This window comes from Xiphophorus maculatus, chromosome 3 (genome assembly GCF_002775205.1).
Source record: "Xiphophorus maculatus strain JP 163 A chromosome 3, X_maculatus-5.0-male, whole genome shotgun sequence".
Classification (NCBI taxonomy): domain Eukaryota; kingdom Metazoa; phylum Chordata; class Actinopteri; order Cyprinodontiformes; family Poeciliidae; genus Xiphophorus; species Xiphophorus maculatus.
The window spans coordinates 8,087,322-8,113,143 of NC_036445.1; the positions used below are offsets into that span (position 1 = coordinate 8,087,322).

Sequence of the window (25,822 nt, forward strand, 5' to 3'; positions counted from 1 at the left end):
GCAAGGTGACAGGCTGCGTTTCCACCAATTCAAACACGAGTTCAGTAAGAGGATGTGACAAAAACTGGGAGTAATTGAGCCAAATATATGTAGCTGTCATGATTTAAAATATTGCAAAACGAGATGACAAGATGGCATGATCTGCCACAGGCAAAAACAAAATCAACTGTTGAACCTATTAAATGATAATTAGGACCAAACAGCGAAAGCGCTGCCAAGGCCTATTGTAATCGCAGTGTTTATTTAGCTTATTCTGCCTTTAGCTCAACTTTTACTTCTAGTGTTAGACGTTATAAATGGCAATTTATCCAGTGGTTAAACAATTTTAAAAGGGAACCTATCATGTAAAATTTACATTTTTCACATGTTTGTACTTCCATTTTGGTCTCAATTGCTTCTTAAAACAGCCCATTGCTAAAAAACAACAACAAACAAAGAAAACCAAAAAAAAAACCACCCAGCCGTTTTCTTTAGGAACAAGTTTTTTGGTTTCTGGAAAATAAGTAGTTTCAAAAACCTTTGGAGTGTAACATCTGTGTAACATGTGTGATGTTACACTGTGTAACATGTGTGATGTTACACTCCAAAGGTTTTTGACAATCCCTTTGGAAGTTTCAAAAACCTTTGGGTGGGGTTGCTAGGCACTGCCCCATTACCTAGCAACCCCACCAGATCCCAGCCCGTTACCTAGCAACCAAAACTCCTCAAGTTTTGGGTTCAAATTCACTAAATAAATTCTGTTATTACATTCTAGGCAATAAAAATGTTTCCTTTCTTATTTATAAAAGGAATAGGTTTGTTTGTGTATTTGCATCTTTTAATGTATTTTAATGTAATATTGTATAAAAGTGCTTAAGTGGTTGAATAAAAAAAAACAGTAGAATGTGACTTTTTTTAATTCGATTAATCGTCAGAATAATCGACTGAGGTGTAAAGTACTCACAAACTGTACTCGAGTAAAACAAGAACTACTTCAACACATTTTTACTCAAGTAAAAGTAAAAACGTATTTGGTAAAAAGTCGACTTAAGTACTGAGTGACTGATCAAAACATTAATAGTTTAATATTTAAAAATTACACAATTAGGTGAACCAAAATATAAAATTTATGTTATTTTAAAGACTGAAATAAAAATAATTTATATAATTAGAAACGATCAAAATAACGCAAAACAAACATTTTTCAAAATCAATTTATTTCAAAGTAAAACTTATGAAACCAACAAACTGTAGATGTGTGTCTGTGTCTGGTGAATCTTTGGTTAAAACATGTTTGTTTGTCATTCAGTTTTACTCCAGTAATAAAATTATGCAAGTAAATGCAAAAAGTACAGAGTAGCAAAAATATTCCTGAAAGTATTTTTTTCCCAAAAGATTACTGAAGTGAATGTAACTGAGTAAATGTAACCAGTTACTACCCACCTCCGATACTAATTAGTGACATGATCCATATTTTTGAGCAGTAATTTCTTACCTGGACATGGGAGAGTACAAGCTTCTTTCAGTATGATTTTCTTGTCTCCGTTGACGGCCAGCTCCAGGCTGCTGCACAGCTCCTCGTCCACCAGGCTGCTCTCGCCGTCGCCGGACCCGTCCGACACAAAGCAGGACAGGTTCCTGTAGCGAGTGCCGTGTCCACACACCACACTCTGAAAAAAGACGAAAAACGCAGGAGGCGGTGAGTTACTACTGCGTAAAAGATTAGTCCTAAAGATCTGGAGTTTGAGGGCAAACATGGTTCAGGTGGAGATTTGTTTTTGTTCCAGTAGCTTCTGAGGTAGGACTGTTGCAATAAATCAATTAATCAAATAATAAATTTAAACAAGCTCAATAATTTCCATTGCATGATTTATCGTTTTTCTCTTAAAATCGAATAACAAAAATCTAAAGTCTGGTGCTTTAAACATTTTTTGAATGATAATTTTGTTTACAGAGACTTCATAATTCATAATAATTCATTTTTATTCATTTTATTTGTTGTTTTGTTTATTTATTTAGTATATTCATCCTGTTAGACGATGACATTTTCCCCCCAATGTTTCTCTTTATAATAGTTTCCAGACTTCCTGAATGACAGCAAAAGCTTTTTCTTAGGAGAGAGAAAAACGTTGCTTTTTTCTCTCTCCAATACATTAAAATTGCTAAAATAAAGACCCATTCAATCAAATCTCCAAAACATACATAGACTGTTAAAACACAAAATCTTACCAAGTATTTTTGGTTTAGTTTCTAATGCAAATATCTTAATTCACTTGAAATACAATAAAGCTAAATAAAAGGAACTTTTCAACAAGCTGTGGGAGCTTGTTTTATGTCAATAATCCCTTAATTATTGATCGTAAAATAGTAGTTCCAATTTAACTAGTACTTTTTCATCCATATTAAGAGATTATTGACATAAAACAAGCTCCTATATATTGCTGAAAAGTTCCTTGTAAGTTATTTTTGTCTTTATTCAACTGTACTAAGACACTTGCACTGTAAGTCAGAGCAAAAACACTTAGTAAGATTGTGTTTTTGCAGTGTACGTAGAGGATCAGAGTTAGAAACAGCTTGTCTAATAACAGAAGTGACTGTTTTTATCTGCTTATAAAACACAACAGAAGACTTTATTCTTCTAACCTTAAGGCACACAGCTCAATTTCCTTGGCAAAGTTATAGGTTTTTACTAATGTGTCAGCATTAAATATGCATTAGATTGATTTCTACTGTCCATCTAGCAGAATAACAGTATGAGCAGGAATATGATGAGGTCGTCCATCAATAATAAAGACCATTATTTTTTGAGGAATCACCCTTTTGGCTCCAGCTCTCCTGCTTATTGATCTCAGAGAACAGTCAGAGTTGCATTCCTTGCTGCTGCCAGAGGTCGATGCACTTACTAATATTTAATGTCAGTGGATTTCGGTACGTTGCAAATGATTTATTGACGTACCTCGACCCGACACTCAGACCAGGGGCTGTACTGCCACCGGTAGCAGGGTCGAACCGGGCAGGGTTTCCACTGCTCCATCTGGGACGGACACGGCCGGCCGTCGCCCTGCGAGGCCTGAACCACCGAGCGCTGCCTCTGCATCTTACCTGGAAGAACAACAACAACGTTTTCTGTTTTTATAGTGCAAAAACAAAATCTTACCAGGAATTTTTGGTCTAATTTCTAGTGCAAAAAAAATGAGTTCACCTGAAATAAGATAAACCAACTTTCAAGTAACTTTTCAGCAAGATATAGGAGCTTGTTTTAAGTAAATTATTCCTTATGTTTAATTTTAAAAAGTACTTGTTCCACATGCAGATTATTTCATTTGTAACAAGACATTTTTCCCATAAGTGAAACAATCAGCCAGTGGAACTAGAACTTTCTTAATTTTAAGGAATTACTAACTTAAAAAAGCTCCTATATCTTTCTGAAAACTCATTTGTAAGTTAGTTACACTGATCTGATGTTAATATCTGTAACAGCCCGATATTGAAAAAAAAAAAATCTAGATTGCACATTGGTGACAATAAGGGTAGATCTATTCAGTCTAATCTATGCTTTGCTATATAATTTGTTATATTTAAAAATCCTAATTGCACTTTCGGAACCAAAGTTTGTTGCGATTTATTTTTTAAAACTTTGACCAAGGTAGCCAACCTATTGTTTTGGTTAAATTCAGTTTCCTTATTTTACATTGGCTGTCATACTCCTCGTTGCACTGACAGAAAAAAAAATAAGTTATGTTGTTTTTACATGTTTTACCAAGATTCTGCAGCTGTTGGAGTATTTAAGTATCTAATAATTGCGTAATTCAGTATATTTATGTCTGTTTAAAAAAAGAGAAAAGGTTTTAAGTCAGTTATTTTTTCTGTATCTAATTGGGGGTTTTTTTATATTTAACTTCAAATATCTGAATCAGAGGTGAAAAAAGCAGATTGGTGCATCCCTAATTTTGTTTTATAGAATATAATAGAATCTTTATTGTAATTGTAACATGAAATTTGGGTGCGATTCTCCAGATAAAAACACTGCCACACTAAACAAAAACAAAACAATAAATAATTACTAATATTGTACTTATCCCTTGATAAAATGTTAACTGAAAACTAAAATAGAAACAAAAAAATGACAAAGTCAAATTGACCACTTAATACTTCAGGTGTACTAATGTATTTTGCATTAAAAACTAGACCAAAAATACTTGGTAAAATTGTGTGTTTTGCAGTGTATAGAGACCTTTTATATATTTCCAAGCAAATATTTTTTGTGTACTTAAAATGTCAATTATAGATAATTGAAGCACTTTGTTTTGAGCCCAATAAATTTAAGCAAGCAGCTTCAGACGCAGTAACCTTTGTGGTTTGCAGCACAGCAGTCAGTCTTTCCCTTTGTAAACAACTCATTTTAAATGCATGTGTTTGTGTTGAATGTATTAAATTAATCTCACTGTGAACCACAGCACTTCACTTAATAGAGCGGGGCTTTTCTAAGAGACCTGCGATGCTACTCTCATGCTCTGATGTCTTGATTGGTTCTTGGTCAACCTCAGTAAAATGGCTTTTTTCCACATCAATCAGTGAACCCTGTCTGGATAAATTTGATGCATCACGCATCCTGTTTGATCTGAGAGCAGAATGGATGTGAAGAATTAGCTGTAAGACTACACAGAAGCCCCTTCTCTGACATTTCTGAATTCAGCACTGCTGTGCTGTCTGTCTCCTTTAAACCACCCACTCGCAAATTTCACAACCTTCCCTTTTGTTGCATATTCCACTTTTATTTCCACGCAGCCTTCCCAGCAATCCACTCACCCTGGAATGCACCTCTGCCTTCATGAGCCACCTTTCAACACAACCCATCCTCTGCGAACCACACACTGTCAGAGCTCATATCAGATTCCTACAAGACAACCTCCCACACAGACTCAGAAACATCTTCAATCAGTGCCCCTTCCTGTTTCTTTCACCTTACACAAACTTTTCTATTTTTCAATGAAGGGATGCAAGTTATCAATTAATGAGTTGATCTAAAGTCGATTGAGTCATCATCAAGCAATTGATTTTTCTCTTGTATTTTCTTTTTCCATAGCTGAATTATAAGAGATTTTATTAAATTGTTACACTATTTTGTGTCAGCTGTATTAAAAGACTTAAAACAGAAATTTTTAATTTTCTCACATTAAAATAAGCCATATTTTTATATATATATAAAACAGAACAGGAACCTCTTAAGTTGCTGAATAAAAAAATAAATAAAACGTTGTTCAGATGTTCATACATAAGTACGAACTGTGGTTGCCCTTGAAGGAAAGATAAAACTTCGCAGCATGAATCGTGTTACCTCACCACAGCCTCGAAATCAACCACCCTTATTGGCGCCATGTTTTTTTTTCTGTTATCCTCACCTTCGTAGCACATCTGTACTTTTTGAATGAGACGTTGACGCTACTCCGTCATCCAGTTCGGTTAAAAGAAGCGTTATTAAACTGAAGCTTAAGGAATTTGAGTGTTTATATCTCGAAACAGAACCGCATAAAGTGCATTTTTCATCCCACACCGGACTCGTTTGGACCCTTCCTCTCTACAGTTCAGGAATAGCCGCCATCTTTAATTTCTGTATCAACGGCTCTGGTTATGGATGGCCAGGGGCGCCCCCTGCTGGATGGCGGCCAAACTACAACACTAAAATAAGGTCTTAAAATAAGCGGATTTTTTTAGTTGATCCATTCGAACTAATTCTAATATAATAAACCATGAATCGTAATTGTAAGTAAATTAATTGTTTGCATCCATATTTCCATATGATTCGTACATCTCCAAGAAATGCAAAAAACGCAAAAAAAGATGGGATGAGAACCAGAAAACAGGAGGACAAATGAACCTCCAGTCATTGATGCAGAACTGCTTTCTCCTAAATAGAAGCTTCCTCGTTTTATTTATTTACTTATTTATTTATTTTTGCTGATGAAAATTCATGACAAATTTCCTCAGTGTTAAATCAGCATAAATGTTTTGCTGAGCTGGATTCTTAAAAACTAAACCAGAATTTGTTTGGAAGAAGCAGCTTTATGTATGCAGTCTGATTTTACAAAACAAATCTATCCAGTGAATAAAGATGATTGTTTAATAATAAATGTTACCCTCTAGCCCACAGGTTTGCGAACATTCGGACCAGACCGACCACTCCGACAGCTGGCAGTTGACGGGACACTCGACGGTGCACGAGACGTTCATCTGCCAGTTCTTCTCCAAACTCAGCTGAAACAGAAATTATAAATGCAAAAGATGATAAATCATTTAAATAAAAGTCACATCACAGTTGTCAGCAAGCAGAAGTATCTGTTATATCCAAAGAGATGTTAGAGGTGAAGGTTTTTATTCTGACACATAGCATTATGCTAAAAATGAGCAAAGAGGTGAAACGGTGTGGTGACAGTCTTCTGGCTAGAAGCTGAGAATCACTTAAAACCAAAATAAAGCGCTCAGCTTTAACCCACAGCAACTTCAGCATGAGAAACTGAATATTTTCCGATGAAATATTCAGGCCTAATAAATTGTGATTTGTGATATGGAGAAAATTACTGCCTGGCTCACCTCCTCGCAGAATTTAATATCTACAGATTTGCCGTCACTGCGAACGCAGTCGAGCATCCGGGTCTTGATGCCGCTTCCACAAACGGCGTTGGGGCTCAGCTGACAAGTGCTCCAGTCTGGAGAACATAAAAAGATTTCTGGCATCAGATAAACCACAACACAATGCAGGAAATATTCACATCAGAGCTAAACCTCAAAGATTAAATAAAAAAGATTTTATGTTGTTGAAATAAAATCTGCTCAGGAGAAATTTGAGAATCTAATTAAAAGTTTCTGATCTTTAAATAATGTCCACTGATTGATCATATTCTCATCATAGCTAGTAGATACAGATCCTACAAAAATCCCAAGGCAATTTTCTTTTTAATATTAAAAACTGGTGTTGTGCTTCCATAATCATGTCTGTGATCCGAGTCAAATCTCTGTTAAATCATTTTTTCATTTTCCATTCTTACTTTAATGTTTTTATTATTCACACAGAGTAAGATTTAACTGAGAAGATACATCCGCTGTGGATAGTGTTTCTGCTTTAAATCTGGGCCTCCAACTTTTTTAGTTTATTTTTAGTTTAACTGCTGATAAGATTCTTTTGGCTTTACTCCACACAAGGAGAAAAACATGTTTTTCTTTTCGCTGCATTTCTCTTTAGTCCTTCCCACACACACTTTTTGTGCCAGAAAAGACTTGGATGGCAGCAGAAGTACTCTCAAAAAATAAATACAATCTTTTTTTTTACAAGAACAGAGATGCCACAGTGACCCATTTTCCAGCTGTGTGTTCAGTCAAGCCAAAGTGTTGTGCTATGAGAAGAAATAAACATTTTATTGTTCTTTTAAATCTGTCAAAATACAACACAGTGTGGTTGCACAAAGTCTTCCCAACATCTTTTAATGTATTTAGAATTATTTTGCAGACAGAAACTGGAAGCATCTTAGATTTTTTTTTTTGAGCCCAGAAATTACAAACATACTTTAAATTCAACAAGCAAATCAACCACTAGCCCAGGAAAGGTGTTTAAGTTGGATCTCAAACAAAAACCAGGATGGTTTTCAACAGCCAGACTTATTTACATGCTATATAAAACACAGTTATTCTTGTATCTGTCATAATAGATTTTGGTTCCCTTCTAGATTTCCGGTAAAACCAGTTGACCAAACTTGCTGGAGCTACGTTTGGGTTGCTAGGTAACAGGTGGAGCTCTGCTGGGGTTGCTAGGTTACGGAGCTGTTTTTTTTATTTTTCAAACAACTCACTAACAGTGCCAGAGAAACATTAACTCATTGCCGGAAAACGACTAGAAGTTTTTCTTTAAGTGCCTGTGCTGTTTTTAGAAGCAGTTGAAACCTAAATGAAAGTACAAATGCGTTTATTCATCGTAGATTGTGCCGTTCCAGATGCTAAGTCATCATCCAAATATGGAAATGCTTCCTGACTGACTGACTAAAAAGGCTCTTTGTTTTATAAAGCTGCATTAAAATTACTCATCTGCTTTGAATAACGACGTAAATGATCGTAATAATTGTGATTTATATGCCATACTTCAAGATTTTTATGTTTCTTGCTTATTATTCTCACCTTCATATCAAATTAGTAAATTTTAATGAGAAGTTGGCGCTGCTCTGTCATGTAGCTCGGCTGAATTACGCCCTTAAAGTGAAACTTGAGGAGTTTGTCGAGTGTTTATATTTCAAAACAGAAACGCATAAAGTAAATTTTGGATCTCACACAGATACCGGACTCTGTGTTGACAATTTCTTTCTTCTTCTTTATGAGTTTTACTGGCAGGTGACATCTAAAGTTAAGATGTATTACCGCCATCTACTGGGCTGGAATGTGGACCAGAGTATTTTTCTTTTTTAACCAACTTAAATTCTTAAATATAATCCTGTTTCCATTAAAAATGAATAACTTCTTTATTTATCTTGTTGTGTTTAACTAATATCGTATTCATTTTAATGTCTCCACATCATATTTCCTAAATTCTTATTTTAATTTTTCTCTACTTTCCCTATACTTTTCACAATGAATTATTACATGTTCTAGTCTCCATATCCATGCCACACTCACATCTAACTGTTGTATGTTTACGTATCAAATGTAAAGTTTTAATTAATCCGTTATGTTCGAGCCGTAACCTTGTCATCACTACTTGTTCCTTTAAACTTCCACCAATAATTTCCATACTCCATACTTTCTTTTGTATGTGAAATCTCTCTTGCCCTGGTATAGCCGCCATCTTTAATTCTGTATCTGACACCGCTTCAGAATGACCAGTGGCGCCCTCCTCTGGTTGGCGGCCAAACTACAACACTGAAAGAGGTTCTAAGATTATCATTTTTTCAGGCTCTAACAAAATTGGGCTAATCTTATGTTTATTTAAAGAGTAGAAAACATGTCGCTCTATCAGACATTTATCCTTTTAGACATTCATATCTCACTCTGCTTGGATGTATTTCCCGTTTTCATACAACTGTCACACAGAAGCTTTAAAAGCACACAGACTTAGCAGGAGGAGAAAACACATATTAGCATTCAGCAGGTTGCCACTGTTGATTTTACCTCCCAACGTGCATGCAGAGATGAAAAGCAGGTGACGAGGAGTCATGATATACAGTTTGTTATGATCCTCACAATTTATTTCCTTTTGTACAACGGCACAATGGAAACGTAATGAAGCACTCAAGCTGTGACTAAGATGTAACCTTTCAGTTTTTATTCTAAAAAATGTTTTATTCAAAACTGTTTTCAGTACTTATTCAAATGGTTTAACAAAAAATATTCCTCAGCAGCGTTCACATGAATAAGCCGGCAGCTAAATTATGTTTAATTGATAAAGAAGAAAAGGAAATGGTGTGATTTAAAGTATACCACATCATCTATCCAGCAGTGTGGAATCAAAGAAATGGCTGGCATTTACTGATGCTGCGCATTCTGACAGAAGCTGCAGGGTTTTTTTCTTCACTGACATTTAGAGAGCTATACTTTCTCCTCAGACTCAGTCAAATCCTGCACTAGTGACAGGGAAGATCTTCCCAGGACAGAGGGATAATAACTCAAAGCACTCAGCAAATCCAACCTAAAAGCTCAGGAGGATCCATCTGCAGCTGAGACTCCAAGTTACGCACACTTACTATCTAAACTCTGAAGGAGCCGAAAACTCTCGGAGGACGCACATTCATTTGTATCAAATCTCTCTCAAGTAGTTCTTATGAATTGGGAAAAAAGTCTTTAGAGGACCAGCTCTGAAGGCTTTGGATAATAACATAAAAACATGAAATTGATACCACTTTAGACAATCAAACAGTTTCAAATTAAGTTGGTTCTGTGTCCTGGGGACTCCAGGAATTTTACATTTCGCAAGTAGTTCTTCTGTTTAGGAGAAAAAAATAAATGAAAATAAAAACTTCAGCCATCACTGCTTTTTTAGTTCTAGTTTTGCTTTGTACACAAACGTATAAAGTCAATGTTGCTCAACCACACTTTAATAGCTTCAAATTCACTTTTGTAGTTTAGTCTTTAAAATTAAGAGAATGAACCAGCTACTGGTAATACAATGCATTTAATGAACTAATTATGATCGGCTAAATCTCTCTGCTAAGGCACAGGCTTTTGCAGTTTCCTGCTTTGGAGCGACAAAGAAAGCTATCAGCAATGCCCTCAGTTTAAATTATCTCAATGTGCTATTGGTCACTGCCGTCACTGGTCTCCATGCTAAGTAGCCTTAGCATTCATGACAGACTGTGCTAGCTGTATCTTAGCAGAGAGTAATTTGAGTGCTACATACCTGAGAGTGATTGACAGCGCTAAGACCCTCCTCCTGGTTCTGATTGGTTGTTTCTGACTCAGCAAAGTATTTCTACAGTATTTTATCACAGGGGGAAGGCAAAGGAGCTCGATTTCTTTCACAGATTATCTGTCTCATACTGTCACAACATAATGGTATTCTTAACAAGTTTGTATAAAATGTATTTCTTTCAATAATAGAAACTATTTTTATTCTTTTATGCTAACTAAGCATGCTAACCGTAGCATGCTAAGGTCCATGACAGTAGAGTGGGCCTCTGCCTATTTGCAGTTCATTGTTTGCGGATTCACTGCAAAAGCACAAAACCTTACCAAGTATTTTTGGTCTAGTCTCTAGAGCAAATATATTACTAGACTTGAAAAAAGACAAATTAACTTACAAATAACTTTTCAGCAAGATGTAGGAGCTTGCTTTAAGTAAGTAATTCCTTAATATTGATTAAAAAGTATTAGTTCCATTAGCAGATTATATCACTTACAACATTTTCCCTGTGTAATTAGTTAATTTATATGCCAATGGAACTAATACTTTTAAATCAATATTAAGGAAATGTTTACTTAAAACAAGCTCATATATCTTGCTGAGAAGTTACTTCTGTAGCGACAATAAATAGTGGAAAATTAGCCTATTTGTACAATTTTTCATTGAGCATATTTAAAATATTTGAAAGAAAATGCAGCTTTAGAAGCATCAATGCATGGCGCTAATCCAGTAGCACTGGACACACAGCGCACTGAGAGCATTATTGCTTTTTAACTTACATTTGCTGTTTTAACTATTAAAATAGACAGTTATTGGTGTTTTTAGAGTGAGTCTGAAGCATTTGTGGATTTCAGCTTTTAGGGGATCTACTGTCCGATCCAATAAACAGAAACAGGAAGACTTGGCAGCAGAAAGCTCCTTTTTTCTAAGAAGAATATTGCAGGTTTCTGGAACAATGCGGATCAGACTTTGGCCGTAATGTAAAACAAAATGTCTGGAAAAGAACCAAACATCATGCCAACACAAACATGTCACCTTATTGTCAAACACACAGGTGAATGGTTGATGATTTGGGTTTCTTTTCAGCCACAGGACCAGAACCAAACTGCACGTATTAAGTTGCCAAGAACTAAAGTACCGAAGTGCCGTAAACGGTTAAACGTGAGGCCATCTGTCTGCGGCTGAAGTTAGGCTCTCAACAGAACAACAAACACAGGAGGAAATCTACAGCAGAATGACTGGAAAAGAAACCAATCAAGGTCTATCAAAAGCCTAAAATTAAATTAAAATAAATTTTCAAAGACTGAAAAAGTAATTCAGAAAATTACTACATCAACTTACTAAAAGTAGCTTTACCACCTACTGGACGATTGAGTGAACATATTTTTCCTTAGAAACTTTTTCCCCATGACTGTACGTAACATTTTAAGTACAAAGACAGATAAAATTATCTTCTTTCAGCTTGTCCTGTTATTTCTGGATTCTCTTCTTATTCATCACTCTGGCACAAAACTTGCTGTGACTGCCAGTAATTTCAGTTGGACATCGGCAAGATATTTTTGAGTTTTGACATAAATTACTTTTTACAGTTCCTTTTCATCTAAAACCACTCAAATCAATAACCAGTTCCAATGAAAGTTGGTCGGGATTCTACTTTTATCAACACGACGGACAAAAGAAACACTAAAAGAAACAAAAAGTGTGGGATTGAAAGAAGTGGATTTTGTTTTCTGGCATTTTCCACAGTACAACCAGCAGTCAGAAATCGTCAGTTTCAAATAACTAGCTGCTGCCTGGCAGGGAGGAAAGATAAAAAAGTTCATGCTTCGTTTTTGGGAAAGATTTAGGGCTTAGTGGAAGTGAAGATAAGTTATAAAAAAAATCTATAAGTAGAAACCAACAAACACCTCAGGGCAGCTAGTTTCAACTCTTGGCAGGAAAACATGTTGATTGATCTCAGACCTGTCCTGGCTCATCATATATGGGTTTGTGGAAAAGACGCATCTTACCAAACAGTTCATTTTACTGAACAGCGAACTGAATTATTGGCGAATACCATATAAATATTGGCAAAATGGACACAACACAGATTAGGATTACAGAACATAAGAACATAGGAAAACATATAATTGAGATACGACTATTGAATATGACAACTGATTCATCCTGACTATTTTCCTATTTTTCAATAACTATATTGACCAGCCTCTCTTTGTTAGCTTCAGCATCTAAACCACTAAAAATATAGAACATATTTGGCCATTAGAGTCTCCCCAACAAGTCAAAAAATTATTATCATAAAGAATTTGAAAACCTGACACTTAAAATATAATATCTGATTAAATGTGGCGCCCCAGCAGTCATCTATGATTGCGATATTGACACACTGACATCATGATGACAACCAAATTATTCTCTCTACGCATATTTTCAACAATATTGACCAATTAGTGTAGATACGCTAGGCGTATCCTGACGTCTAGCGAATAGACGTTAGGATGTGTCTATTCGCTGTACAAAACATGGTCATTACATTTTTTGCACAAAATAATTCTTGGAGAATAAGATTTTAGTCTGGTCAGTTCTATCTATTTTGAGCTGTTTTGTCACTTTAAATCCAAATAAGTTGCTTCTGGCCACATACCCAACTCAACATTTACACTCACACGTAAAAATGTCTACAAACAGATGCCTAATTATAGAACCGAACATATTTGAAGAGCAGAAGTGGAGCCTCCTGCACAACCAACGAGAATGTAGCAGGTGGTTTCTGGATGGCAAATCAACAATAAAACACTTGCCTTTTCCAGCAGCCATTGTACAGAGCATACAGCGGTTAAAAAAAAAAGCAGACAGAACGTGAGGGAGCTCAGTATTTGTTGCTAGGTGACATCTGGGCTTTGCTGGGGTTGCTAGGAAACAGCGACTGTGACTTAACAGTTGTGAGGTTTTGAAACTGCTAATTTTCCAGACTTCAAAAATATTAACTGATCGCAACAAATAAAAAAATAAAAAAAAGAACCTGGGATATTTTTAGAAGCAGCTGTGATCAAAATGGATAAATAAAAATGTAGAAAAAGTGAATTTAGATCCCCTTTAAATGATTCTATAGACACACCATGTCTTTTTCTTGCACAATATTCACATTAATACAATGTGAATTAAGAATAAACTGATTAGACCAGATAGGCTGAAACAGACAGAAAGGGCAGATTCTATAATTTCGGTGTCAAGACAAATATAATTTTAATCCTTGCACTTCAAGATATAATGCGAGTTCAAGAAAAAGAATGCACAATATTATGATTGTAAGAGTCCAAACTACATAGAATAAATAATGCAAAGTGGGAAAGAACTGCAACATGTGCTATTTTAAAAAGAAAACAACAAATGTTTGATTTTGATCCGTTCACCTTTGGAAAATCCCTGTGCACGTAGAAAGTCCAGGACAACATCTAAGATATAAGAGGAGTACAACACCGGGGAAATGTAATTACAGGAAGTGCTGACACAGAAATCCTTGCACCATATAGGAACTGGATCTGGACGGATTTTAGGATATACATGTGATGCATATAAAATACCCACCTAAAGCAGACGAGTTGATTTCGCAGAGTGAAGCACAAAAATGACTTATCTTTCTCCTTTAGCACGTCAAAATTTTCTCATGTTGCAATCGCCCTGAAATGATCAGTGCTTCTTTTCTTTGTCTGTTTGAAGCTGAGCTTTATAAAGTATTTGGCTGCTGCTCAACGGCGATAACAAATGAACACTTTGTGTGCAATGAGGTTATTTAAGTCGTCTCCCTCAGAGCCAGCGAATGTGGCTGCTGTCTCTGTAATTTCTGCCAGCATCGAGGAGTTTCACCATATGGATGCATTTAGGTTCACACCTTTGAAAAATACAGAACTAGGCTTTCCAGAAGCCAAACCTGCCCCAGATAAAGGAAATTAGTGATGAGAAATAGCATTTTACTCCCAAATCTGGGGTGCAGATACTTTCAAAACAACCTGGATGTGTTGTAAAATATTCTTTAACAACACAGGCTGAGGTATCGCTCATAAAATAAGCTAACAGAGACGACTGGCTGTTTTTAGCAGCAGAACGCTCGTTTGCAACTCGGGGAATTGGGCCTCCGTCTGCCGAACCGCCTTGTGTCACTCTGGGGACAGAGAATAAGGAGAATGAAGAGAAAAGAAGCGACAGTAAGAGAGGAAAAGCAGAGAAACGGTGAAGGATGGAGCGACTCGACAAGAGAAAGAGGATGTTCTACCCAATAATAACCTCCTCTCATTCATTATGTACACACACAGATACATGTGTTTCTCTGTGCATGCAGCGAAGCGGATTATAAACGGATTGTAGTCTGGTTATGTAAGAGACATGTAGCAATTTTAATAAATTCTGATTAAATAAGGATTAGTGCTAACTTCAGCTTCTCTTCAGGTTTCTGAAAGTTTCGAGACACGAAGAAACTTCCTCTTTGAATGATGTGAGTTCGATTTACTCAAAATTACAGAGACTTCCAGGAATTATTTAGTTTTAGGTAAATTAAATAAAAATGTTCAGATTTTTTTTAAAACTGAAATTAATTAACTGTAAGCAGAGGTTTTTAAAATTTATTACAGAGCAGAAGTTTGACATTTGGTACTATTTACATTGTTGTAATGTTATGATTTTGTACAGTGAAATTGTGACTTTCGATTAAATTTTTTATGATATTAAATGCTTTATTAACTAGCTTAAGGTAAATTATCTTTCATTAATGTTTTTACACGCTGTCCCTATTTTAAATAAACTACTAATCTAAGCTAAACCACAGTGAAAAACAGTCAGGTTTGTTAATTAATCTCCACTTTAATATTTCTAGCTGAGTGGATCTAAAATCAAGATTTATCTAAAATCTATATTTTAAAAGTACCAATAGTATTCAAACTAAACTCTTCAGTGCGTTTTCCTGCGACAGCAGAAATGAATGTAAAGTGGAAGGAAAATTATCTAAATTTAGTTTGCCCACACCTGAATATCAGACGGGAGAAAATTAAAAACAGTTTCAGTATTTACTGATTGCAAATTTATTCCTTGAAAACTACATTACCTCTTTGAATGGTTTGAATTGAACTGTTTAGCATGTATTTCCTGATGAAGGCTGTCTGGCTCTTTACCTGTGATGTTGTAGAAGTAGTTGAAGCAGTTGAGGTTCAGACTGCACGGCTCTCTGTCGGACAGGTCCGGGCACTGCCGGCCCACGCCGGGGTACCGCAGGGCGTACGCCGTCCGCACCCGGCTGTTGTTCCTGGTGCAGGGCTGGAACGCACGAAGACGTAAAATGATGAAACAGAGAGCAACGAGTCAAAAGAAATCCGGTTGAGTCGTAGCAGAGAACTTAAATACACGATTTCCGAACAGTCTTTTCAACTCATTAGGGCATATTTAGGTCAACTGTAAGGAGCTCCTTATTAGCGCGTCTAAAGAAAGTCCATAAAACAGCCAATTTTGACCCATTCTCCCCGTTCCAGGACGTGGAATTAGATTTTTTCCAGCGAGAAATCACAGGGAAGCAGAGAAAGAGATTCTGCTCGGCCGGCGACCCATCAGATTCTCCGGGTTTGTAGAACGGAGAACAGTGGGAGAAAATGACAGCCTTCTGAATGGCTCCATTGCTGGAACGATGAATAAAACATGTGTGAAGCCCCGCTGGTGCCACTGCAGACTCCATGTCGAGAGGGGAATTGTGGGAAGATGGGGAGTTTTTTTGAGGGGGAAAGAATTGGGTGTGATTAACAGCAGCCTGGTGAAGCCAGTGAAACCAGTGAAACCAGCGAAGAGAATATTCTGACACCTGACTTAGTGAAATATTAGAGAAACTAATGCATATCTGAAATAAGTATGAATAATTTAGAAAGGTGCTGCTTAATAGCTGCATCACTCGCCATTTCCTTCATGGAGGGCCATCATCAAAAACATCAACACACATCATATTTGTTGGTTAATTTTCATTTATTATGGTTCTAAATCAACTATAAACTGCTGGGCTGTTAGTCTTGATTTAAAGGAACTCAGTGTTTCGGCTGTTTTGCAGTTTTCTTGACGTTTGTTCCAGATTTGTCCTGCATAGAAGCTGAATGCTGCTCCTCCATAATCTCTGTTTTGTTTCATTCTGCTTATTTCAACAAAGCCCTCTAAAGGCAAATTTGAGCAAAAGTTGTTTCCAAACAGAATAAATTATTTCACATATTTGTGGCAGTGTGCCAAAGCAGGAGCGTTATTTCCAGCTTACATATGCAGGTGAGTGTGCATCATTAAATGCGAGCTGGAGACCTGCTCCGAAGTTGTGAATCTTTATCATAAATCATCGTCGTCCCCTGCTGAACGCGCGGTGAGCACAGTGTAATATAGGTGATGTATAAGCCACTTTGTCTTGCTTCCCCAGTTCATGGATCTACTTTATTCCTCCTCCGTGTACCAGAAGTAACCTGTTGACAAAGATTCACACACTGCTCACGATAATACAGTGCAGCTAAGCTTCGTGTCCTCTCGGCCTGAGGGAAAATACTTGTGACAAGAAAAAGATACCAAGATAAATCTCGGAGGGCTTCTCAGGAGTCGGAGAGTTTAGGGTTGGGAATCGAGAACCGGCTCTCAGGAGTTCAAATACGCAGAATCGTTATCGGTTCCCATAACGTGTGACGTACTGAACATGTTACGCCACATCCAAGATGGCGTCGCGGCACAAATGCTCCAAAATATATTTATACTTAACAAAGAAAGACAGTGGTAACATATTCAGAACTTTAATCACAATAAACAGAGAGCTAGTTACCAACCAGAGGTGGGTAGAGCACAAAAATATTTTACTAATGTAAGAATAGCACTACTTTAACATATTTTTACTCAAGTAAAAGTCAAGAGTAGCCACTTATAGCTTATTTTTAAATTAATATATTTGCATGCTTGGTTTTATTTATTTATTTATATTCAGTCATATTGAATTACTTACTCTTAGGTTTACACATATATTTTTTATAAATTTTATCTCTTTTGGTTGTATTTGTATTATTAATATTTCACACTTTAGATGGAGTAGCTTGTCAACTAATAAGCAATTCTCCCTTGGAGCTCAATATAGTATATTATATTCTATTCCAAGAAATTACTCGAGTAAGAGTAAAAAAGTATTTGGTAAAAAGTCTAACTGATCAAATTATCAATCATTTAATATTTAAAAATTGCATCATCAGACGGAGCAAAATATAAAGTTAAGTGGAAATTTTGGTATTTTAAAGAAAATGACAAGAATTCATATAAGTAACAAAAAATAACAAAACCAGACAAAAGAATTATTTTTTTCCAAATCAGTTTCTTTCAATAAAAAACTTATAAAACTTTAACAAAATCTGCATATGTGTGTCTGTGTCTGGTGGGTTTTTGGTTAAAACATCTTTGTTGTTCATTCAGTGGGTAGAAAATCCATAAATGTGACTCAAATAAGAAAAAATACTTCAAAGCGTTTGATGTGTTGCTTAGCAACACTTCAAAGCGTTTGATGTGTTGCTTAGCAACCGTAGTAACTCTCAAGAGGGCGGTGCTTCCAGCACTGCTTCACTTCCTGGTTAGCGCCATACTGTATAAATAATCTCCAACGTTTACAGTCATATTCAATAAATTATAATATATTTTCCAACTATTACTATATTAAAGGAAATCCATTTCATGTTACAATGGTGATTTGACAGAGGGACTCAAGTTTTAATTTTGTTTGAATCAACTACAACATGGTTCATATTTTTGAATTAGAGAGTTTATTTCCTAACTCAAAGGGAATCCATAAGGAATCGATAAGTTCTTATCCTTCCCGTCGCTAGCGGAGACGCTGCTCTGCGCTGGGTTTGCTCACCATGCTGCAGCGGCTCCAGGCGCCCCAGTCGTTCAGGACGCAGTCCTCCGGACACGGCAGCCGGCTCTCCCTGGCTCCCAGCGGCATCTCCTCCGGGTCGCACAGGTAATCCTCCACGGCCTCCGACGGGCCGTCCACCGTGTTCAGCATGCACCTGGAAACCAGTTCAACCCCGTCAGAAAAACCTTCTTTATTCCATCAGGACAGTAAACGTTAAACCTGGTAACTAAACAACAGTTTGTGTTTTTAAAATCATGTATCTGCCATCTGGTTAAAAAAAATTATTGTTTTTATTGTGTTTTGTATGGACTATATGAAACTTTTTAATTACTATTACTTTATTGTGCCTGTACCTGGTACAATAAAGTAACTTTGATTTAACAAAAAATTTACTCAAGTAAGAGTAGAACTGCATCAACATATTTTTACTCAGTTAAAGTAAAAAGGAGAAAGAAATTACTCGAGAGTAAAAAATAATTTGGTAAAATGTAATATAACTTATCAAAACATCAATCATTTAATACTTAACAATTAAATATTAATTCTACAATTAACACTTAATTAATTTAAACATTAAATTAAACTGATTTTAATTTAATTAAAAGAATTTTGCTCGATTTTATTTTGACGGATCAAAATATTCCTTCCTTTGGTAGGAATATTCTACCAAAGGAAGAATATTCCTTTGGTAGAATATAATATCAAATTCCTTTGGAATATAATACCAAAGGAATAGGAATTCCTTTGGTATTCCTTAGCATACCAAAGGAATATTCCTTTGGTATTCTAAGGAACAAAATGAAAATAATTCACATAAATACCATAATTACAAAATAACAAAATCAGGAAAAAGAAAACAAAAATTCCAAATTAATTATGAAACCTTAACAGAAGCTGCAAGTGTGTGACTGTGTCTCGTGATTTATTGGTTAAAACATGTTTGTTTTTCATTCAGTGGGTAAAAAAATCCAGACATTTTACTGAAGTATTATGTAGAGTTGCTTCATAATAAATTTACTTAAGGAAAAACTAAATTTTTTCCAAAAAGTTACTCAACTGTAAATGTAACTAGTTACTACTCCACCCTGATTTTTAATTTTTTAAATTTTATTATTTTATTTCCTGCAGATACCTGACTTTTCGGGTCTGGACTCCCTCCCCACAGTTCTCCTTCAGATCCACGTTGCTGACTTTCCAAACGCTCCACGGCTCGGCGACCCAGACGTACTGACTGCAGTCGCTCTGACACGGCACCACCTCATACACCTGAGAGCAACGAAAACCTTTTACACTTTCATGCTGTTTAAAAAAAGATCTGAGAATAAAAACTGGACTTTATTTCTTTACACAGTTTGGCAGGTTTGTCTAACACACAATGATAATTTTAATCAACTTTCTGAGATTTAGCTCCACCAGCAGACTATTTATCCGGTTTAATACCTTGAAATTGGGTCTCTGTCTCTTTAAGAAGCTCTTGCTCTTTGTGAAACTCTCCCTTCAGGAAGTAATCACAACATGGCTGTGAGGGGGTTAAAAGACGTTTAGGGGTTAAACGTCTTTTAACCCCTAAAAGACGTTTTTACCAGCGTTTCACTGAGAAGCAGCTCCTATAATGAGATCAGCAGATGAACAGTACCACCAGGTGTTTGCTGATTGCTGCTGGCTAGTCTGAAGGAGCAGGAGAGGGCTGCTCTGTGAGGTGGAAGTTTTGAATCTGCAGCTGTGAGGAGGAGCTGCGTCTCAAAGGCGGGGCTAGGTCTAATCAGGTGTTTTGGATTGCTGAACGGTTGTCATGGAGATTAAAGGACTTCTCAAACATGGATGAAAGAATCAAAGCAAAGCTCCAGGTCTGTTTTTATGAAGGGAATAATATTATAACAGGATATAAAGTTAAAAAAAGTCAATTAGTTTACATAATATGGCCCCTATTAATGTAAAATAAATTTTTTTAGTATAGTTTTGGCTTAATTACAGCTGAGTATGTTTTTCTTTCAGAAATTTGCCTTTTATTTGAGTCTGTTAACCATTAATCGATCACTAAATTAGTTGACGATTAATCACAATTAAACTGATTAATCTGTCACTGACCCACTGATGTAGGCGACGGTTTACATGTGAGACACACGACGAACAGAGCTGCTCTTACCTGGGCCTGTGGCAGGAAGTCACGTCCGACGGGAGTTGTTGTGGATTAAGAAGAGACAGATGGATTAATGAGAGTGAGCTAACAGCTCATAAAGCGCAGACGCCATGATTAATGCAGCATTTCAGAGGACATAATCAGAAAAGCTTTTGGCATAAATACTGAGGCAAACTAAACAGACAAGCTGTGAGGCCGGGATCAACACGGCTCAGGGAAGCAGAGTTTTATGTTTTTTATTTTTACAAATTTGAGGAATTCATAAGAAAACTCCATTAATGGAGCATTATATGTTACGGTTTCAGGGGATTCACTGATTCACAAAAATGGCAACTCAAATGAGATTAACCTTTCAGCAGACGTGGTAGAGCACCCAACAACTACACTCAAGTAAAAGTAAAAAGTATCCATCCAAGAAACAAAAAATAACAAAATCAGCCATAATATTTTTCCAAACCAGTTTTTCTCAATAGTAAACTTACAAAACTTTAACTGAAACTGCAGGTGTCTGTTGAATTTTTTGGCTAAAACATGTTTGTTGTTCACTCAGTGGGTAGAAAATTCAGAAATGTTACCCAAGAGCAGAAATACTTCACAATAAAATTATTCAAGTAAAAGTAACACAGTAGTTGAAAATACCCCTAAAAGTAAGTTTTTTTCAAAAAAGTCACTGAAGTAAATGTAACTAGTAACATTTACTGACTCCGTTTCATATTGTAACACCGTCCAGAAAAGATCAACGATGAAACATTTGGCTTCTTGTGTCTCTGATGCTTTATGTCTGCCCACCTGGTTGATGTGGTCCAGTTTTGGACACGGCCGGCCTCCGTTGTATGGTTTCTCCCGAAGCCACTTGGAGCGTACTTTCACTCCACTCCCACAGGACTTGCTGCAGCGGGACCAGTTGGACCACTCACTGAGTTTACAGTCTGATGGGCAGGGAATTATGCACGCCTCCTCAATATAACCTGACAGGAAGAAACAACATAGGAGAGGCTTTAATTATACGGCAAATGGAGGCTAATCACTTTTCCTTTTTAACAAGTAGCTGCCAATTTTAGAAATTATTTTAATCTGACCTCAAATGTGCACAAACAGCATACTCTACATTATTAATAATTAAAGCAAAGATGAAGTGAAGTTAGTAAGGCTTTTTGTGACAAACATCCAACAGGTTATAAAATATCCTGTAGCAACAGACAAACATTAATGTTTTTAACATATTTTATTGTTTTAAGTGTTTTACGTATATCTAAGAGGGCTGACTGGAAGATGGTAATGATAATCTCTTTCTGTCTGTTTGTATAGAAAGCTACCTATCTAGTTTGCTAACTTTCTAGCTATCTATCTTTGCAGGTAGCTAGCTATCCTAGCTGTAGGATAGGTAGTTTTCTAGATATCCTAGACTGCTACCTATCCAGGCTACCTTTCTAGACAGCTACCTATCCTAGCTACCTACCTAGTTAATGTTCTAGCTAGCTATCCATCTAGCTCCCATCTAGATAGTTAAAGTTCTATGTAGCACGAACCTAACCATCTAGCTTAATTTTTAGGTAGCTAGCTTTCTAAAAAATCCGTCTCAATGCAAAGTTTGAAAATGTCTTTGCAACTTGTCCTAGTGAGAAAACTGACATAATGTTTTCTTTTTAGATTTCGGCCACACCTGCTGCTGATGAAATCAAAATAAAAAGAGCAAAGGTGTACTAAGTTTTTCGCACATAGCTGTCAGGTATTGGCTTCCCATTCAACAAATAACGACAGTATGGAATGTGTTTTGTATTTTTCTATTATTTTAGGAAGTGGTAAAGATTAGATCACTTTTACTAAGTCTTGTATTTTCTTTGTACCATGACTTTAAATCAAATCTATCAGTTTGAACTATTAACCTGAGCGCCGCGTTTTAGTCTAACTAAATCCACACTCTGATTTTCAGTCGGTAAAATAAAACTGCACTGAGAGGCCCAAATTATCATCAGTTACGCAAGTGTAAAATTTCACTAGAGCAGTTGTTGTGTCTGGGAGAAAGCCTCATTATTTTAATCCATTGTTGCGGAGTTCACTGGGTTACAACACAGTTAATAGGTGCTGCTGTTTTTTTGGAGCTTTTTCCACCCGCAGGCTTCAATTTTCTTTGTTTCCACCAGGAAGGACTTCAGAGAAATTTCCAAAAACAAATTATTCCCCTGAACCTTTAAACTTGTACGTCACATCTCTGAAAATCTGTTTAGTGAAGAGACAATAATGCAGTTTTAGCTCATGTAACTGGTCTCTAATTTGGTTTGGTTTCATTAGTAAAACTAATTATGTGAAGTGAGCAGGAAAATCATGTCTGTGTCTGTGTGTTCATCTTCTTCCTTGGTTTATTATTTCTTGACAGATAAAATAATTATCTGTAACTTATGACATTTGGATTCTGGTTGATATATTTGTGAGCTGTCTATTTTTCTAATTTCCTTTATAAATAGTGTCATGTTTTTCCACACAAACATCTAATTCTCAGCTAATAATTTATGAATATTTCTCAGTAATGATGACATAAACGTGTTTGGATAAAACACTCATGCATGATTCATTTTAGATTTTAGAAAAAATAATTTGACCAACAAAATAAAGAAATTTTTTTATTTTTCCCATTTGATAATCTGAACAGATTTCTTGCATTTTTCCCTCTACCCACAGAGTTATTACATCTGTCTCATTAAAACATCTTCCAGGAAGAATTTGGCCATCTGCATGTCCGACTGTAGAGATGAAAAAAAAGAGTGGTATTGCTAGTTGCTGCGAATTTTCTAAACAAGCTTCCATTTGTGTCCCAGCAGACCAACAATCGTCTCACTAAATCTTTATTTCGACAGAGCGAGTGTCATTTATGTGCCTTCTGCAGTACAAACTGCACCTGAGCTGTAAAGCACAACTTTCAGGCCACCAAACCGTAAATTTCAATTTATAGAGGGCTTCCTGCATCTCAGAAGAAGTTGGAATGCGCATTGTAAATTACACCTCCAGATGGCTTAAAAGTCCCAGAATTAAGGTTTTGTTACGTCCCAGTCAAAGTCTGGGCTTAAATCTGATTGAGCTGCTTTGGAATTAGCTTAAAGGAGACATTAATGATTGAAAACCCTCAGATGGAGGCAAATTAAAACAATTCTGTAAAAGAAGAGTGGAGGGAAATTTCTCAAAAACGACGCAAAGCTATGATTGCCAGTTAAGCAAAGTAAAGCATCTTTTGAAAACCAACTCTAATGGGGACTTATTCCGCGTTAGCATGTGGGCTATCACCAGCATGTAGAGTGACTAGCATGTTGACACTACCTTTAGGATGTGGGTCATCACTAGCATGTTGACTAACATTGACTTACTCCATTCAGTATGCAAATAATATATATGCTAAGGTGCTGAAATGATCTAAAATGCTACGGCTAGCTTAGATGCTGCCAGGAAAACTGAGTTCCTTTAAATCTAGACTAAAAACCCACCTGGTTAGAGTTGCTTTTGAAACATTATCAATGAAACATTAATCAACATTCAGATATCTAACGACGGCACTTGGCAAAATGTAAGGTTTCAATTGTTTACAGTGCGCTCCACGACTTTGTATTTTTGTGTTTACATGATTTAGATAAAGACTATCACTAGCATGTAGAATGACTAGCATGTTGTCACCACCAGTATTTTTTGGGTTATCACCAATATTGACTTCTTCATTCAGCATGCAAACAGTGTATGAGCTACATTAGCAGAAATGCTAAGGTTAGTGTTTATACTCATGTTTTCTTTGCTTAATATAATTAGTTTCATGATTTAAAACATTAAAATATGACAAAAAGTAGAAGAAGTCTGAAGGTTTTCCTGCAGCACTGCCTGCTTTATGTCCACCTCAATGTTTCCGAATCCACTTCAGGACCTCTCACACTCTGCTGAGTTCAGCATGAACTCCATCTTGGCTCCTTCACCTCTGACCTTTAAGCACTTAAACATAGTCACTTTATATCACCGACTCTGTCACTTGGAAGCTCAGGTCGTGCGAGTCCTGCAGCAGCTGAGCTTGCACTTCACTTTAACTTTAACTGATGTGGTGCCCAGCGTCCTCAGGAAGGTTTTAGTCTCAGTCCAGGCAGGACTTTACTTTGGATGTCTTTAAAATCAATTTGCAGTCTGACACAAGTCCCTGATGTAGTTCCCAGGTGTACATGTCACACGGTTGCAGAAAACTCTTACCTGTCAGGAAACCAATTTTATCTGATAATGAGAGCAGCTCTTCCTGCCAATAGTCTTAAATGCTTTAATGGCATTAAGGATATGTGGAGAAGTCCCTTAAGAAAAGGAAAAGCTTTGTAGGAACAGCAAGAATTTCCCTCCATTTTATATTGAAATATATTGAAAAGCAGTTCAGATAATTTTACAACAGTAACATGTTGGAAATTAAAACACTGCTAATTACGCCCCAAAAGTGAATAATTTAAATATTTCTAAAAAAGTCTTCAGCCTCCTTGGTATTTATTTTAGCCCTTCGACTAAAAATGGTCAATAAAACCAATAAACCAGAACTGAAATTTATTGTTTATTCAAAACTGTTTACCTTACTATTGAATAAATGTCATTAAATACTACTTATTTAGGGCTGATAGTATTTATACAGAAATAAGTGATGCAGTTGATAAACAATTACAATTTTATAAAAACAACAAAACTATATTCTATTTAATGAATAGGCTTCTAGTATTGATTTTGTAAATATTAATTAAAATGTTTTGAGTAGCAGAGCAGAGAAACTGCAACTTCACATCAACAACACGGCAAAAAACAAAATCTTACAGAGTAATATTACTCTAGTTTCAATGTAAATATCTTATTACACTTGAAATAAGACAAAACCAACTAGTAACTTTTCAGCAAGACAGAGGAACTTGTTTTAAGTCAATAATTCCTTAATATTGATGAAAAAATACTTCTTATACTAAAAGATTATTTCACTTATAACAAAACATTTTCTCATGTTACAAGTGTAATAATATGCCAGTAGAACCAGAACTTTTTAATTAATATTGAGGAATTATTGACTTATAACAAGCTCTTGTATGTAGCTGAAAAGTTACTTGTAAGTTAGTTTTGTCTGATTTCAAGTGTACTATTTGCATTAGAAACTCAACCAAAATTACTTGGTATGATTTTGTATTTTTGCGTTGTTCTTTAATGGATACATTGCCAATGTAAAGATTTTATTGTTATTTTGTCCCTCACTCTGAAATATTTATTCACTCTCCAAAAAGTGACGTCCCAAATCTTTGATCAGTCGTTATCGCACGTTCCATTTTTCTTTTTTTATCTGTTGGAATAAAGAGGTCAGAGTCTCACAGTTTGCCTGATCTGGATCACAGCCGGCAGCATCGTGTCAGCCGCCGAGTCGAGGACGGACCGCTCCTTTCTT

The 25,822-nt window shown here is 36.1% G+C and overlaps 1 protein-coding gene across 2 annotated transcripts in view; it reads right to left on the minus strand.

The window, feature by feature from the left end:
- LOC102221553 (thrombospondin type-1 domain-containing protein 7A-like) overlaps positions 1-25,822 on the minus strand; it is a 201,330-nt gene that overhangs the window by 23,255 nt on the left and 152,253 nt on the right. For both annotated transcript variants that reach the window (XM_023330941.1, XM_023330939.1), the window contains 9 exons: positions 21,184-21,362; positions 20,401-20,406; positions 19,387-19,520; positions 18,255-18,408; positions 15,523-15,664; positions 6,571-6,686; positions 6,117-6,234; positions 2,936-3,081; positions 1,475-1,649 (listed from right to left, as the gene is read on the minus strand). In XM_023330941.1, coding sequence (XP_023186709.1) covers positions 1,475-1,649; positions 2,936-3,081; positions 6,117-6,234; positions 6,571-6,686; positions 15,523-15,664; positions 18,255-18,408; positions 19,387-19,520; positions 20,401-20,406; positions 21,184-21,362 — 1,170 coding nt within the window. The remainder of the gene's footprint in view (positions 1-1,474; positions 1,650-2,935; positions 3,082-6,116; positions 6,235-6,570; positions 6,687-15,522; positions 15,665-18,254; positions 18,409-19,386; positions 19,521-20,400; positions 20,407-21,183; positions 21,363-25,822) is intronic.